The following is a 15712-nucleotide window of genomic DNA, read 5'->3' as shown; positions in this document are numbered from 1 at the left end:
CTTACTGAATTATTAAAAATTGTCATGCTCACCATTAGAGACGAAATATGACCACTTGTAAGCCATTGTAGCTCTACCAAACTACATGGCTTGACATTTAAATTGAAAAAATAATTAATTTAAAATATAATATTTATTGTCATGTGGGGCATTGTAAGCTACAATGTATTGTAGTTTACCATTGGAGGACGATGTAGCTCGAAAGCTATATTGCTTAGAAAAGTGATGTGGAAATGCAGCCACACACGGTGTTGTAACTTGACATTGGAGTTCTTTCTAGTATAAATGATGAAAATTTGCTTCCTTGATTTTATCCTCAATCGTATCAATGACTCACCTTTTGCTTGTTTCAGCCCAAATGCACCTTTGCAGGCTCTGTGTTACTACCAAACCTAAGCCGTCCGATCAAATAATTTGACCGGTACACGCTCCCACTCCTTTAAATCTTCAAACAGCCGCCCTTTCCCTCCTCTAACTCTCTTACCACACACAAACAATAACAATCAAAACCCCAAAAAAATATATAAAAATATAAAAATATTCTAAAAATTCAAGAATCAGTCAATTTTCCAGACCAAGTTTGTGCATTTCTTCACCATATAATCTCATTTATCCATTTCACAGGTATAATTCAATAAAATCTCTCATTTTTTTTAGATGTTTTTCATTTTATTCCATGTAAATTGTAAAATAAAAAAATAATTAGTGTCAAAATTGGGTTTTGTTCATTTCTTTGTTTCAGTAACAAGATGAAGACTGATCGAAAGCCTCCTCTTGCTCGATCTCCGATGCGCCTTCGCAATCGCCGTGTTCTTCAACCTTCTAACATCATCACCCCTTTGCGTACTCCTTCTGGTAATTCATCTTTAACACCATCAAATAACTTTACATTTTTTAAAATTTATTTATGCTGTATATGTTTTGTTAAGAAAACCCTGTAATTTTCGAGGTTTTTCAGGGTTTTCACCAGAAAAAGACTCTACTTTGATGCCTGTGGAATCTGATTTAATCTAGTTTTTGTAGTTTCTTGTATGACGGTTTTACACAAATAATTTTCGAGGTTTTTCTTTGGGTTTTTCGCCGTAAATAGACTCTACTTTGCTGCTTGTAAATTCAATTACCCCTTGTTGATTTTGTACTTTTCAAGGTTTTTGCGTAAATTGACTCTTCTTTTGATATTTGTGAAATCTAATTTAATTTTAATTCAATTAGCCCATGAATTCCTATTGATTTTGTAGTTTAATTGTTTGTAAAAGTACCCTGAAATTATCAAGAATTCAAGATTTTTAGGGTTTTCGACAATAACTACGCCTGCTTTGATTTTCTTAAATCAGATTTGATTAAATTCAATAAACCTGTAAAATACCCTTTCAATGAACTCCATAAATTTGTCAAAATATGGCGAAATTGTTAAGAGATTAATGGGTTAATTTTGGTTTGTTGATCTTGTTACAGCTACATTGACCAAACCCCAGATGAAAGAATCAGAAATGAGACCCGAAAACCAAGCAATGTCATTCGAATTAATGGCTCTGTCGAAAATGGTACAAGATGAACTTGGTACAATGAATGCTAAGAATTACTCATCATCAACTGGTACATCAAATATAGGGCCGGCTTTTGAGAGAGGTCGATTCTACGATGAATACGTTGCTAGAAGGAACGAGAGGCTAAGGAGGAAGCTAATCGAGAACGAGGTGGATGAGCCTAAAACTGCTTATAATCTTGGAGTTAAGGTTGAATCATCAATGAAGAAAGATTTCAAGAAGAAAACTGAGAGTGTCAGGAAACCTGTGGGTTCTGCTTATGTTGATCGAATCCAACATTCGCGGTATTCACTGAGGAGTACTGTCAAGAAGCCTCCTCCATTGCCTGTGCCTATGGATATCGAGGAGAAGATCACAACAAGGAGGACGGCTACTGTTTCGAGAACAAGGAGAGTGTATTAGATATGCTGAAAAGGGTAGTATGTTAGAGCTGTGTTTTCTTTAGGGTCATTGTTGTCGATAATGAGGTTCATGAAAACTATGGTGGAAACCGTGTTACATGTATGGTGATTGGTGTCCATCAATGGTGGACTAAAGGGATTTTTTTCTTTTGCTGTTTTAGGGTTGCCGAAATTACATTTTGGTGCTGTGGATCGGAAAGAAACACCATTTTAATTGGTTTCTGTATTGTGTGATTTCTTCCTTGAGTGCATTGTAGATACTGTTGTTCATCGAAGTCTCTTATTGCATCATCTACCCAAAAAGTTGTGGTCGGGATGTAAATTTTTTCCCAGATATTCCTGTACGACTTCTTACCGTGGAATTGACATATAGTTGAATGTGTAAATCTGTGTTAAAATGTTGATGTGCGTTTGGTTTATCAAATCGTCTTCAGTTGTATATTTTTGTCCCACATTCATTTGACGAGATGCTCTTACTGTGAAACCAACATATAGTCGGATGTGTAGAGGTAGTCTGATTACATTGCTGATGACTGATGTGCGTATGGTTCTCAGTCTCACGTTAAGACGGTCTCTCATTCAAGATATATAGTTTTATGTCCTTGGCATGGGGGCCTGCAGAAACATAAACTCAATGAGCTGTATAATAAGAGCATTGCAGGATGCAACCTTCATAAGAAAACTTCTGTCATCTGTTCATGTTATCTTACGACATTTGTTTCATTTCAGCACAAATATTTTTTGGGGAGTTATCACGAAATTCTATATGGGCGACTCAGGCAAGGCATGCGCATGAACTAGGCAGAAGCTCCGGTCACAAAGGCTTACTGCTATACATAGCAAAATTGAATCCGCCGAACAACCTTCATGACTTGACCGGACTCAAGTCTTGCTTGAATAAGTAAAGTACAACTCAAAATTGATGTCATCTAAAAGTCCCGTCCCAAAATGACCTAGTCCAGAACTATGGAAACGACTAATTTGAAACAAGACTTCCATCTTTTTACCGTAAATTAATCAAAAGTAGAAGGCGCTTTGGTGGGATCCTCACGACACAAATCGACCTTGAACAAAATGAACTATAGCACGAATTGACACGAACTTAAAAAGTTCAGTCCAACCCAACGCAAACAATCCTGGTTCGGTATTTATTGACAGCCTGTTGCGTGCAAGTAAGCTTTAAAAATATGTATGTCTCAATAGGTCAAAATTTAAAATCAATATCTTTTCTACTAATCCTCTATTTACTAAAAGAATAGGTGAACTACAAATTTTCCCTCCAAAAACCATCTTTGTAAATAAGGAAGCTATTAATAATTTAATTTTATTCATTAAATAAGGAAATTAATAATTATAATGTATTTCATTATTTAATTCTTTTCACTAAAATTAATCTTTTCATCAAATTATATAATTTTCACTAAATAGTAGACTATAACATTTTAATTAAAGTATAAATAATATAAAACTATAAACTATTCAATATTTTATGGTTGCTATTATTTGAGAATGACTTGACTCATACTATTCATACTATGTATAAACAAAACTATAAATTGTTATGATTACTCTCATAACAAAAAAACATTGAGATAATTTATAAACTTGAATCATTTGCTTTGTGGTATAAAAAACTTTTAAAAAAAATACATTTCAAAGACATTACTCAATTCTCTTGAATTAATTTTTAATTTTAATTTTTCTCGAAAAAAATACAATAACGAAAAAATAAACAATTAATGAGATACCCCTATTATTTACAGTTCAATTTTACTCAGTTTTATTGAATAATTTTTCAATTCAATTTTTTTTTCTCATTTCAAAACATAATGACGTGAAATATGAAAAATTAATTAGGTGTTAATTTACTCTGATTAAGTAATACAAAATAAAAACATTATAAATAACGCCGCATTCATTGCAGATCTAAACTAATTAATTCACTATTCTACTAACTATAATATTATTACAAGTCTTGAACTTGTGACATCTAAATTGAGAAACCAATACATTCTACCATACCGTTGACACTAACATACATGGTACTTATCATCCAATTCACAATAAACCTCCCTATTTCCTTTTTCTAAAATTTTTAAAGAACCTCCCTGATTTTTTTTAAATGTTTGTGTGGTTAAATTTAATCATGTGATTAAATATGATTTGTGTTTAATTAACAAATTACTAATGGGTAGCTTTCAAAAAAATATTGTTTACTTTTTTTGTGCCAAAAAAATGGGAGGTTTATTGTGAATTGGAGAGTTATCATTAGATACTTGGACAAAATCCCAATATTAAATTTGACAAATTTTTAACTAAAGGATGATTTTTGTAAAGACATAATTTACTAGTTCGTCGATAAATTTTTAAGCTCAAAATTAGTTTCATCCTTAAAACTAAGGAGATCTCAAAGATCTCAAAGGTGGTCGAATTTACTAGTCTAGACAAGTTTTTGAGCTCATTACACACTAGAGTCTGGTCAAAAGATCGGCGGGTCGGTCGAGTGAGTTTGACTTGTTGAGATCGAGACGGCCAATTTACTAGAAAACACATTACACACTAGAGGCGGGTTGAGGGCGGGCTAGAGGTGGGCATACTGTGGTTTGGGTTGGGCCAGGTCGTTAAGATATGCTTGACCCGTTGCATTTGACGAGTCGGGCCGGATCAATACCGTTAAGAAAATGACTCGGTGAACGGGTCGGACAGAGCTATAGCCTGCATGTTTGTCCAGCCCTATTACACAACTAACTAAAACAATCTTTTCGTGATCCAAACCCGCACCAATTTAACTGTATAGGTCAAAACCACAAAGCTTTTTGCCCAAACTTAAAAAAAAAAAAAAAAAAACACCTCTAGGAGAGAGTGGAAAAAAAGAAGCAAAAATGATAAACCTCAAAACTGAAAACCCCTAGATAGTAAAATCCCAGAAACCCTCTTCATTCTTCCCCTTCTTCCATTACCGGCTGCACCTCTTTCCCTCTCTCCTCCTTTCCTGGGTTTCTACACCTAATTGCTTCACCATGTCAATCGCAAAAGGGGTTTTATTCTCCCGACTAAGAACCCTAATTATCCCACAATCACTCACATCAACAACAATAACAACCCAGTTCAGAATGTTCAGTTCTGAGATCTTAATCCCAGAAACCCAAGTCATCAATCCCAGAATCATTGAACCTAAACCTAGTATTATGACTACAAAATCACAAAGAACTGGCTTAATTGCGATTAAATGTGGGATGACTGCTGTTTGGGATAAATGGGGTGCTCGTGTTCCTGTTTCTGTTCTTTGGTTTGATGATAATGTTGTTTCTCAGGTTAAAACTGTTGAGAAAGAAGGAATCTTTGCTCTACAGGTATTGTTTTTCGGGGTTTTATCGATTTTATAGTGTGTTTTGTTGATGTATTTTTGTAACTTTATGTGTGTAGATCTTGTTTTTTTTGTGGGATATTGAAAAGGGTTGTTTTTATATGTTTAGATATGTTTTGCTGTTAAGTGGGTTTGATTATGGTGGTGAAAGTTTGCACCTTTCTATTGTTTTGAGATTTTACGGGTAGATGTCGAATCGTAGTGAATTTGAGAATGATTGAATTGTTGAGGGGTTTCTTAGTTTTTAGGGGTAGTTGAAAATGGTTGTTTTCATATGTTTTGTTATGATTTTCTGTGAAGTGGGGTTTTGATTATGGTAATGAAAGTTAATACCTTTGTTGTGTGTTCCCTTATATCGGAGGAATGTTGTGTTTTGAGATTTTTGGCTTAGATATCGAATTCGTGGTGTATTTGAGGATGATTGAAATGTTGAACTGTTCACTTGTTATGGAAGATGTTGGTATGTGGTTATCTGAGAATGTTTGCATATTGAGCGTATTTTATTGAAGAAGTATTTCAGGATGTTAAATTTATGGTCTGTTTAATGTCGATTTAATAAGTAAGTGTTAATCCCATGGTTTCTATCTACATATAAATCACATGATAGGAAATTCAATTTTTCGATGCTATGATTCCTGTATGCATAATATGATTCCTACCTGCATGATATGAATCTTAGTTGTTGGATATTTTTAGTGCTTGGTAAGACTGTTTACATATTTGTGATCTTTGTAAATTGTAATAGTGGGTGGTTCCTTACGATGTGGTTTTAGTTAGGTTGGATGCTCGCACAAGAAGCCAAAACATCTTACAAAACCTGAGTTGGGTCACTTTAGAGCTCAAGGAGTTCCGCTGAAGAGGAAATTGAGGGAGTTCCCAGTGACTGAAGATGCTCTTCTTCCTGTTGGTACTACAATTAACGTTCGACATTTTCTTCCTGGACAATACGTGGATGTCACTGGAATTACAAAAGGCAAGGGATTTCAGGTGATTTGCCTTCTGGAAACGCTTTTATCCATGCTAAGTTTTGATTCTTTTTACTACTCCATTTCATATTACATAATTTACCAATCGGCATGGTGTACGCATTTGTTCATAACCAAATCAGCCAATGGCAGCAATAAGAGCATAGCTAGTTGTTTGAGCAATGAGCTCATTGGTGTTTCAATATTAAGTCAGGTTGCATAGATTGTCAATATGTTGGATGTATCAGCATGAAGTGTCTCTCATAGGAGTAGTATTGTGCCTTTGAGTCAAAGTAATGTCATTCTCATTACATGGTATATTATTGGAGGTTTATACATAAGAAAATAATTTACAATCATGTTTCTAGAGAAATGGACTCAACTTTGAAGTCATAAGAAAACCTATTTGATTTCTGAAGCTTCCATGAACTCGATGTGAAACAGAGAGGGTGAGTAGAAGTGTGAAAGAAGACCAAACAAATCGATTCTTGGTCAGCTACTGTATATTCTTGCGTAGCACTGATACTATATTTGCCACATGCTTATGCTTCTCTTACAATGCATTAAGACATTTATTTGTCGTATTGAGTAAGAGGGAAAAGGAACGCTAATGAATCGAATTGAATTTTAAGCATAGGTCGCTATTTTTTATATTTTTTTTAATAAAAGGGTGTTCATGCATTAATGTCTCAGAATATAAATCTTGCTGCTATTAAGTTGATTTTGCTAACACAAGGGTAAGGCTGCGTACATCCGACCCCCCCTACCCCGCAATTTGCGGGGGCCATTGAGGCATTGGGGTAATGTTGTTGTTGTATTAAGTTGATTTTGCTCAAATTTCTCCCTCTTTGAAGTTTCTGTCATGGTGGACGACCTCCTTTATTGATTTACTGGTGTAGATCTTTTTTTGGCTTTCTTGTGATACGATTGGGTTAATTTGTTTGCATCTTCTAGCTGTTTTTCGTGGTCTTTATCATGATATAATGTCACAGTGTATAACATATAGATTATGAATACTCCCTTTTCATAACAATTTGTTTGATCAACGTGGGACTTATCACTTATGCGTCCGTTTCAAAGGAGATGTTTGGTCCTTTTGTGGGGGAGGGTGACAGTCGTGACACTAATGATTTTATACGTACTGCCATTAGTACGCTATACAGCTAACTATGAAGTTTATGCCTACGATGCGGTCAGTGTAAACATGTACCCACTGATCCGTTTCATGTTGCTGTTATTTGACCTCTTTTCTTTCTGATTCCAGGGTGTAATGAAACGGCATAATTTCGATGGAGGGCCTGCATCCCATGGTTCATCAAAATTCCATCGGGGTGGTGGTTCAACAGGCCAGAGGGATGATCCTGGAAAAGTAAGTCCACATGCAAATTTACGCGTTTCTGGCAATTGTTCTGTGTGTTTTTTTCATTACTTGTATCAGGTTTGTCTATTGTTTTTGGGTGGTGGTGGTAAAACTTTGGTTCTTCCCGCTACTTATCTGTCCATTCTAATAGGCCAGAACACATCATATGAACACACAATACCAATAAGTGAAATTTACCAAAACACTTGGTTAAACAACCTCCTGGAGGAAACATTGAAATCGGTACAGACGGTCTTGAAGCCACCGTTTTAGGTACGACATCCGAAAACACAACCAAGAGAACTAGTCGACATTTAACAATTTAGGTTAGAGTATAACTCAGAATCAGCTGCTTCTGTTTGATCTTTCTCTTTAGCTTTGGAAATGCTTTTCCCTTCTTGATATTACTAAGAATTGAAATAAGGAAATAACTACCCATAGTATGGGTTGGTCTCATGATCTCATCATGAGATCGTCTGCGACTAATTGTCAAAGAGAGGTAATGATGCTGGCTGTTTTAGGGTGTCTGCTGTACACAAGTGAAGCTGGGTTTCTGATGTTGAAAGTACTCTAGCAAATCAAATTATACTTCTTAGCTAGTGTTACTTACTATTGTTGATAATTTGATATTGGTGATAAATAAAGTAATTGTTTTTCGTAATATACGCGAGATCCTACATGGCAATTTGTTCTGGCTTGCCATGGGAAGTAGACTATGAAGTTAAACCTGTTATCTCTGATCCGGTAAAACTAAACCACAACGTGAAACTTGTCTTCTGCAATTCAATGTCATGTGTTCATTGTTACGAATGGATACGAATGGTCTAGTTCAGGGGGAGAATATTAAACAAACTCGAACGCTTCTCAAGAATATCAATGTTGCAACATATGAAGCTTCTAGTTCTGGAATCATTATAGTTGAATATTGTCTTGTTTAGCACCTAACATTAGAGTTTATTGTTTTGAGATTCTAAGGCTTCACCTTGTCAGATGTCATATGCACATTTTTAATCAGAAGCTTTTTGTGATTTAGCTTGTTTTTGAAAAATGCCGTTACATGGAGCCCTGTAAACCAAAGCTTTCTAGGGTTGTTGTGCTTAAAGCATTTTATGTACTCCCTCCGTCTCGGTCATTTGTTTACCTATTCCATTTTAGGGGTGTCTCAGTCAATTGTTTACCTTAATATTTTGGGGATACCTTTGGAGGGAGTACTAGCTAACAGTTCATTGCTGAAAGCCAAATTTAGTTACTGACTGTATCTAAAGTCCTGAAACTTCACGTTATCACGTAGTCACTTTCTATGATGCTTTAATGTTGTTTACGTGCCTCTTTCAACATCTGAAGTTCTGAACATTCTATATCCGTTTGTAGTAATTGAACTTTGTAAATTTTTAGATTACGCTTCTTATGATTGTTCACTTTTTGCCGTGAAAGGTTTTCAAGGGCAGAAAGATGCCTGGGCGTATGGGTGGTGCTCAGCGGACAGTTAAAAAGGTTTGGGTCTATAAGATAGACCCTTCGAGAAACTTGATGTGGGTTAGAGGCCAAGTAAGTTCCTCTGCCTTTTCTTTTATATGCTTCTTTGACCCTCCGCCGTGCTATCTTTCTCTTGATGATTCTTATATGTGAGATTTAAGCACCACCATCAGCTATGACAACAACATTACGTACGTACTTTTACTCCTGTGTTAACAACATAGACGTGTTGTTTGTAAGTGACCCATAATGAAAACAATGTCAAAAAGCATGGCCTATTAAGTGTTTTGCTTTATTACATCACAATTTTTAAAAAGTACAATAACCACAAGTATGAGGCATAGGAAAATGTCGAAGTTTGTTACTGTCAATTGTTCGTTGAACACGAGGTCTCTTATTGTAGGTCCCCGGTGCTGTCGGAAACTTTGTGTTTGTGAAAGACGCATTTGGCGTGACACGAGATTTAACAAAGGTTCCTTTCCCGACCTATTTCACACCAGAAGACGAGGATGATGAAGCTTTGTTGCCTATGCTTGCAGATCTCGGGGAAATAGATCCATTCATGGCAGCAGATTAGTTGTAGGGTGAGTTGGTCCGAGTTTTTGAGAAGGGTGGACACTGGACAATGCCTTTTGTATGAACATTCCGTAAAAGCTTTTCGTCTGTTTGGGGGACATTCTTTTCTATGTGAAATTTAGGTCTCTGATTGAGACATCGAATAATTCATGCTTCAAAGTGCAATCAAATATTTAAGAGGTATTATAATGGATAGTCAAATCAGAGTTATATAAAGAATTCTTTTTGGTAATTTGGTGTATTTGGATAACATTTATTTATACTATCTAATCAAAATTGACGACTTGACGTGTCTCTAAGTCAATAATATTTCAATTGTCGTAATTATTTGTTTACATTTTTTATTTTTATTTTTGTGAGAAGTTTTATTAAAGCCAAGTAAATGACTTGCAGTCAGTCTTGCCTGTCACAAGCTTGTGACGCGTCACAAAATGAAATATGATTATTGGTAGTCTTGTCTTAAGACTTGCCAAAGTCTTATCTCAAGACTACCAATAATCTTATCCTAAGACTCTGCCACATCAGTTTTTCAATAACTTTTATTATTTATTTATTTTTCAGACTCATTTCAGACTTTATACATTATCAGTCATACCCACCTTAGACTCTACTTTTTCACTTTACTTGAGAAAATGTGGGGTTTAAGAAAAAAAGAACAAAAATAATATAACACTTGCCTTTCTTTCATTTGATGTCTTTTTTTAATAGTGGGGTCAAGACATATAGAATCTTAAGTTGAGTCTTGGATTTCCAAAACTCAACTTAAGACTTTGTCAAGACTTTAAGACTATGATAGATTATTGGTAGTCTTGAGTGAGTCTTGTTTTAAGACTCACCAAAATCTTGTTTCAAAACTACCAATAATCTTACCCTTAGTTAGTCTCCCTTAAGTCTTAAGATAAAATAATGTCACCATTTTTATAATAAAAAAATGACCATTAAATAATAAAATTTTAATTAAAATTGTCACAATTAACGATAAATTGATGGTAATTTTTAATCAAAAAAATGTTTACATTTTATGCATAAAATGATGACATTTTATCCGTTAGCCGTCTCAATCTAAAAAAAGAATTTGCGTAATCATTGTCCTCTCGGTCATCCCCCACCAAGGCACTTCTACATCATATCCAACTATCCAAGTACACAAAACACAATCAATTAAAGTACAATTTTCGCGGAAAAAATAAAAATGTCATCAATGGAGGGTTTGGTACGATGTTCAGCAAACTATGTTCCTCTTTCTCCAATCAGTTTCTTGGAGAGAGCTGCCCTTGTATATGCCGATAAACCCTCTTTAGTCTATGGAAATGCGCATTACACTTGGAAACAAACACTTGAGAGATGCACTAATCTTGCTTCTTCACTTGCTCAATTGGGTATTTCTTATGGAGATGTTGTGAGTTTTTTTCTCGACTTTTCGCTTAATTTTGCCGATTTGGTTGATTGGTTTTGTTGGGTTTTTGTTCGATTTTTGTGGGTTCATGTTATTTTTATGAATGGATTTTGGGGTATTTTTGTGTTCATAATCTTAAGTGAAATTTGGCATCAATTGGAAATTGGGATCACATCTGAGGGGCTATTTTGATTTGTTTCTAATGCTTGCATTTTTTAACAAATTCGTGTTTAAGACGAGCATATCTGTTTTAAAGATGAATCGGCTCTAAATGTCTAATAGTTAGAGATGAGACAAAAAAACCGAATGTCTTGGGATTGACAAAAAGGTTGTCCTATCTAACAATATGAGTTATTATTTGATCCTTTTAAACTTAAAATGGATATGATCGTCTTATGGGAGATCAACTGCGTTTTTTAAACATACAATTTGGCATGGAGTGCTTTTGTTTTTGAGTAAAATTGCGTACTTTTGTTTTTGAGTGAAATTGGGTATGGACTATGGAGTACTTTGATTGGAAATTTTAGGTAATCATTCATTGGTATTTATCACCCTTGTTACCAAAGTTTAATTACGGAGTATTTTTTTTGTTGGGTGGTGAGGGTGATGGTGTTTATACTCATGGTTTACCCTTGGAAATTGGAACACTTTTGCCATTTGTAGAGTTCCCTAGACGCTTCCGAGTCTTGACCATTGGATGTGCAATGAAAAGAGTTCATGGGATTTTGAGAAGTTACGACACGCCCACAACATTTTGGATGTAGGATAGAGAAAGGATGAATAGTGAATGTCTCAAATAGAGGGAGGTTATGAGCTAATTTTTTTCAAAAACCGTGATTTTAGTAGTAGTAGTAGTTCTTATCTGTTATATCTGAGAGATCTAGAGTGTTTATGGTTTGTCGTTAATATGGAAATGGATGTCAATGTCGGGTTGGTTATGGCAATAATGACCCAGATTTTGAAATCCATTCCATATTAACGACAAACCATTCCATATTAACGACATATACCTTGGTTCCTATGAGTTCTTTGTTTCAGAGCTTAACTTGTCTTGGGTGAACATTTATGCAACAGTGCTTTGATGCAATGAAGTCGATATATGTTCTTTTATCGTCGATTGACTTCTGCAAGGGATGGCAGCAATGTTAGCTAGATATCAATGGCTGACTACTTAATAGCTATGCTAGAGCTTTCTGCGTTAGTTGGTTTTAGTTGGAGGATTTCTAGTAGATGGAATCACATAAGATATTGTGGAAGGCACTCCTTTTCCTTTCACCTGAATATGAACAAACTTTTTTTTGTTGTAAAATGAAAGGCGTTTTTCTGTTGTCTTACGTATACCTATATGGTGATATAACTTGCATGGACTCAAGTGTCATTATAGGAAAGGGGTGGAGATTTGGGGACCAAAGTGGCTTTCGGGAGAAACTTTAATGAGGTTTTTGGGGGCCTAAAGTTTAGTCAAACCCATGTCTAGGGATATCTTATACGAGTACGTGAGCTGAAATGGAGTGTCTCGGTAGTTACCTTGAGTACGTGAGCTGAAATGGACCAAAGTGGCTTTCTATAAACTATAGTGTTCGGTGTTTACTTTAAAGGAAATGTGTACAGTGGATGAACATGGACTTCTAACAAAAATTGAAGGTCCTAGGGTACTACGAAATACTTGCCATATGGTTTTCTCATCCATATGCTTACATTTGTTTTCATTCTAGTTCTTTCTTGCTCTCTAATTCAGATGCAAAAATGGTTGGTCTGACTCCCATATTCCCCAACTTTGCTATTGCAGGTTGCTGCCATTGTACCTAACACTCCAGCAATGTATGAGTTGCACTTTGGAGTACCAATGGCTGGGGCAGTTCTATGTGCCTTGAATACTCGTCATGACTCCTCAATGATTGCGGTCTTGCTTAACCATTCAAAGGCAAAAGTCATTTTTGTAGATTACCAGTTTTCTGATGTCGTTGGTGAAGCACTTAGAATTCTATCCAAGACAAGCTCTGAACTTCCTCAAATTGTCCTCGTGTTGGATGAAAACACTACACCAATTGCAAATGTCACGGTCCCTTCTGGAACCCTAGAGTACGAAGATCTTTTAGTGAGGGGAAACCCTAACTTTGAATGGCGAAGACCTAAAGATGAGTGTGACCCTATTGCTTTAAATTATACTTCTGGGACTACTTCGAACCCCAAAGGAGTGGTATATAGCCATAGAGGCGCTTATTTGAACTCGCTAGCTACAGTTCTTGTGAATGAAATGACCATAACACCTGTCTATCTATGGACTCTCCCTATGTTTCATTGCAATGGTTGGTGCTTTGCTTGGGGAGTTGCAGCTCAAGGCGGCGTCAATATTTGCCTGAGAAACGTTACTGCAAAGGGTATTTTCAGTAGCATTGCTGAGCACAAAGTAACACATTTCTGTGGTGCTCCGACAGTCTTAAACATGATTGTTAATGCTTCTGTTAGTGATATGAGTCAACTGATGAACAAGGTGACAGTGGTCACAGGTGGTGCTCCACCTCCTCCGCAGGTAACGAGTCCTTTGAAAGATGGTCTTATACTAAGTTCCGTGCACAGGTTTTCATTAACGCTAAAGCGCTTTTAAAGAAAATTTACCTCATAATATGTGGTAGTCCCATAATTATTTCTTCATGAGTCCGTCTCATATGAGTATTTGTGCGCAGATAATCTTCAAAATGGAAGAGCTTGGTTTCACAGTGATGCATGGATACGGGTTAACAGAGACTTACGGTCCCGCCACACTTTGTGTTTGGAAGCCCGAGTGGGATGCCTTTCCTCCAGATGTGAGATCCAAAATCAAGGCCCGCCAAGGAGTGCGTCATCTTGGCCTGGAGGAAGTTGATGTAAAAGATCCCGACACCATGAATAGTGTGCCTGCTGATGGTAAGACAATGGGTGAGGTCATGATTAGGGGGAACACCGTCATGAACGGGTATTTGAAAGACTTGAGGGCAACAGAGGAATCATTCAAAGGTGGATGGTTCCATACAGGGGACTTGGGGGTCAAGCATTCTGATGGTTATATAGAGTTAAAGGACCGTTCAAAAGATATTATCATTTCAGGGGGAGAAAACATTAGCACTATTGAAGTCGAATCAGTATTATTTAGTCATTCAGCTATTTTAGAGGCAGCCGTTGTGGGCCGCCCCGATGATCACTGGGGGGAAACGCCTTGTGCGTTTGTGACACTTAAAGACGGGTACGATAACATTACTGCAGACGAAATAATAAAGTTTTGTAGGGATCGCCTCCCTCATTACATGGCTCCTCGGACAGTTGTCTTTGAGGAATTGCCGAAGACCTCAACTGGAAAGACACAGAAGTTTGTTCTCCGGGCAAAAGCAAAGGCCATGGGATCCCTTTCTCGTAAAAGTGTCAGCAAACTCTAAGGGTACGCTAGCTTAACTTTCTGGGATGGTTTATGGCTTACGCACTAATTGGGGTGTCGTACTTGCATATATCATTATGATTGCGCGTGATTATAGAACAATGCTTTTATATTCGATTCTGGTCGCATGAGACTTTCTCCTGCATATATTTCCCGTGAATGTTAGGATATAAAAAAAGAGCATTTCCCTTGAAATGACATATTTTCATCTTCTAAACTACAAAATATGGTCTTTCAAGTGTAGAAATGCCAGACGATTTATGTTTTAATAGCTTTTCGTAGTTGCTTGGTGTGAAACGTTTGAATAATTTCCTGTTGATGTGGAGTCACAAGCATCACAATTTTATGAATGAGGAAGATTGATCAAAATCGCCGTCATTTTGTCATATTCAGATGGTAAATTATACCGTTCTTTGGGATCATGTTACCCATACTTCGGGAGTGACATTCACCAAAAGGAGATGCCTGTAGGGGTGGTAGTTGCCTTTTTGTCTGGAAATTGTGGACAAGGCTGGTAGTTGCCTTGTTTCTGAGCCTCTCTGGCCTGGCTGAAACAGGAAAGAAGAAAACCCGAATGCACATGCTGAACTGAAATAGTCTCCTTCCTGTACTGCTGTTTTGATTTCTAATTTAATTAACTGACCTTTTGGAATTAACCTTCATTATCCTGAACAAAGTTGTTGCTAAAGTCTAATTAAGCATTCTGGAGGGTTTGTTCTTCATAATCCTGATCAGGAGGGACTTTAGACATGGTTCTAGTTGCCATTTCTGAACTGAATCGTTCCTGATTTGCCTGTGTCTGAACTCCTGTTACAACTTTTATGGAATTAATTATGCTATTATATTCATTTTTTTTGGTGCGAATTATGCTATTATATTCATGTGGATATTGATAATGTGTTTAGCTGAATATTTATGTTTGTAAAAGTGAATATCTTATGGGTGTATCGAGTATTGTGCTTGAAGAATCGGGAGGACCATATAACAATTCTATCGAGATTTCAATAAAGATTTCAAATTCCTATCATTTTTACTAATCAATATTTCATTTGTGTATTTTTCAAAATTAAAATTTAATTCATTTATGTAGTTTTCTTGAACATGCTATCACATCAGAATGGATGTCATACACTATGCTCCGTCTTCTAGTTGCGCAACAAGTTATTATTGTCCGTTGCCTGCAGACATGGTATTCCATCTGGCGTGACACTA

General features: G+C 36.3%; 3 protein-coding genes across 3 annotated transcripts; all 3 read left to right on the top strand.

Moving 5' to 3' along the window:
* The first annotated feature begins 471 nt into the window (after positions 1 to 471).
* LOC141611686 (uncharacterized) lies at positions 472 to 2218 on the top strand. The gene is made up of 3 exons (XM_074430279.1): positions 472 to 624; positions 743 to 855; positions 1456 to 2218. The coding sequence occupies exons 2-3, from the start codon at positions 750 to 752 to the stop codon at positions 1947 to 1949; spliced, it is 600 nt and encodes a 199-aa protein (XP_074286380.1). The 5' UTR covers positions 472 to 624; positions 743 to 749; the 3' UTR covers positions 1950 to 2218.
* A 2571-nt stretch (positions 2219 to 4789) lies between these two features.
* LOC141611680 (large ribosomal subunit protein uL3m-like) lies at positions 4790 to 9982 on the top strand. Its single transcript, XM_074430270.1, has 5 exons — positions 4790 to 5301; positions 6093 to 6302; positions 7545 to 7649; positions 9075 to 9188; positions 9520 to 9982. The coding sequence occupies exons 1-5, from the start codon at positions 4969 to 4971 to the stop codon at positions 9691 to 9693; spliced, it is 936 nt and encodes a 311-aa protein (XP_074286371.1). The 5' UTR covers positions 4790 to 4968; the 3' UTR covers positions 9694 to 9982.
* A 787-nt stretch (positions 9983 to 10769) lies between these two features.
* On the top strand, positions 10770 to 14892 carry LOC141611672 (butanoate--CoA ligase AAE1-like). Its single transcript, XM_074430262.1, has 3 exons — positions 10770 to 11091; positions 12878 to 13621; positions 13776 to 14892. The coding sequence occupies exons 1-3, from the start codon at positions 10885 to 10887 to the stop codon at positions 14499 to 14501; spliced, it is 1677 nt and encodes a 558-aa protein (XP_074286363.1). The 5' UTR covers positions 10770 to 10884; the 3' UTR covers positions 14502 to 14892.
* Positions 14893 to 15712: the final 820 nt, after the last annotated feature.

The sequence above is a fragment of the Silene latifolia genome, chromosome 1 (genome assembly GCF_048544455.1).
Source record: "Silene latifolia isolate original U9 population chromosome 1, ASM4854445v1, whole genome shotgun sequence".
Lineage (NCBI taxonomy): Eukaryota > Viridiplantae > Streptophyta > Magnoliopsida > Caryophyllales > Caryophyllaceae > Silene > Silene latifolia.
Note: the sequence above shows the minus strand (reverse complement) of the source record. Positions and strands in the feature narration are given on the sequence as shown.

Excerpts from the sequence above, each read along its gene's own strand:
- LOC141611686 (XM_074430279.1), top strand. The coding sequence starts at position 750 with ATGAAGACTGATCGAAAGCCTCCTCTTGCTCGATCTCCGATGCGCCTT. Across the intron at positions 856-1,455 it reads CCCTTTGCGTACTCCTTCTG|CTACATTGACCAAACCCCAG; the intron begins GTAATTCATCTT and ends ATCTTGTTACAG.
- LOC141611680 (XM_074430270.1), top strand. The coding sequence starts at position 4,969 with ATGTCAATCGCAAAAGGGGTTTTATTCTCCCGACTAAGAACCCTAATT. Across the intron at positions 7,650-9,074 it reads AGAGGGATGATCCTGGAAAA|GTTTTCAAGGGCAGAAAGAT; the intron begins GTAAGTCCACAT and ends TTGCCGTGAAAG. Across the intron at positions 9,189-9,519 it reads TGATGTGGGTTAGAGGCCAA|GTCCCCGGTGCTGTCGGAAA; the intron begins GTAAGTTCCTCT and ends CTCTTATTGTAG.
- LOC141611672 (XM_074430262.1), top strand. The coding sequence starts at position 10,885 with ATGTCATCAATGGAGGGTTTGGTACGATGTTCAGCAAACTATGTTCCT. Across the intron at positions 11,092-12,877 it reads GTATTTCTTATGGAGATGTT|GTTGCTGCCATTGTACCTAA; the intron begins GTGAGTTTTTTT and ends TTGCTATTGCAG. Across the intron at positions 13,622-13,775 it reads GTGCTCCACCTCCTCCGCAG|ATAATCTTCAAAATGGAAGA; the intron begins GTAACGAGTCCT and ends ATTTGTGCGCAG.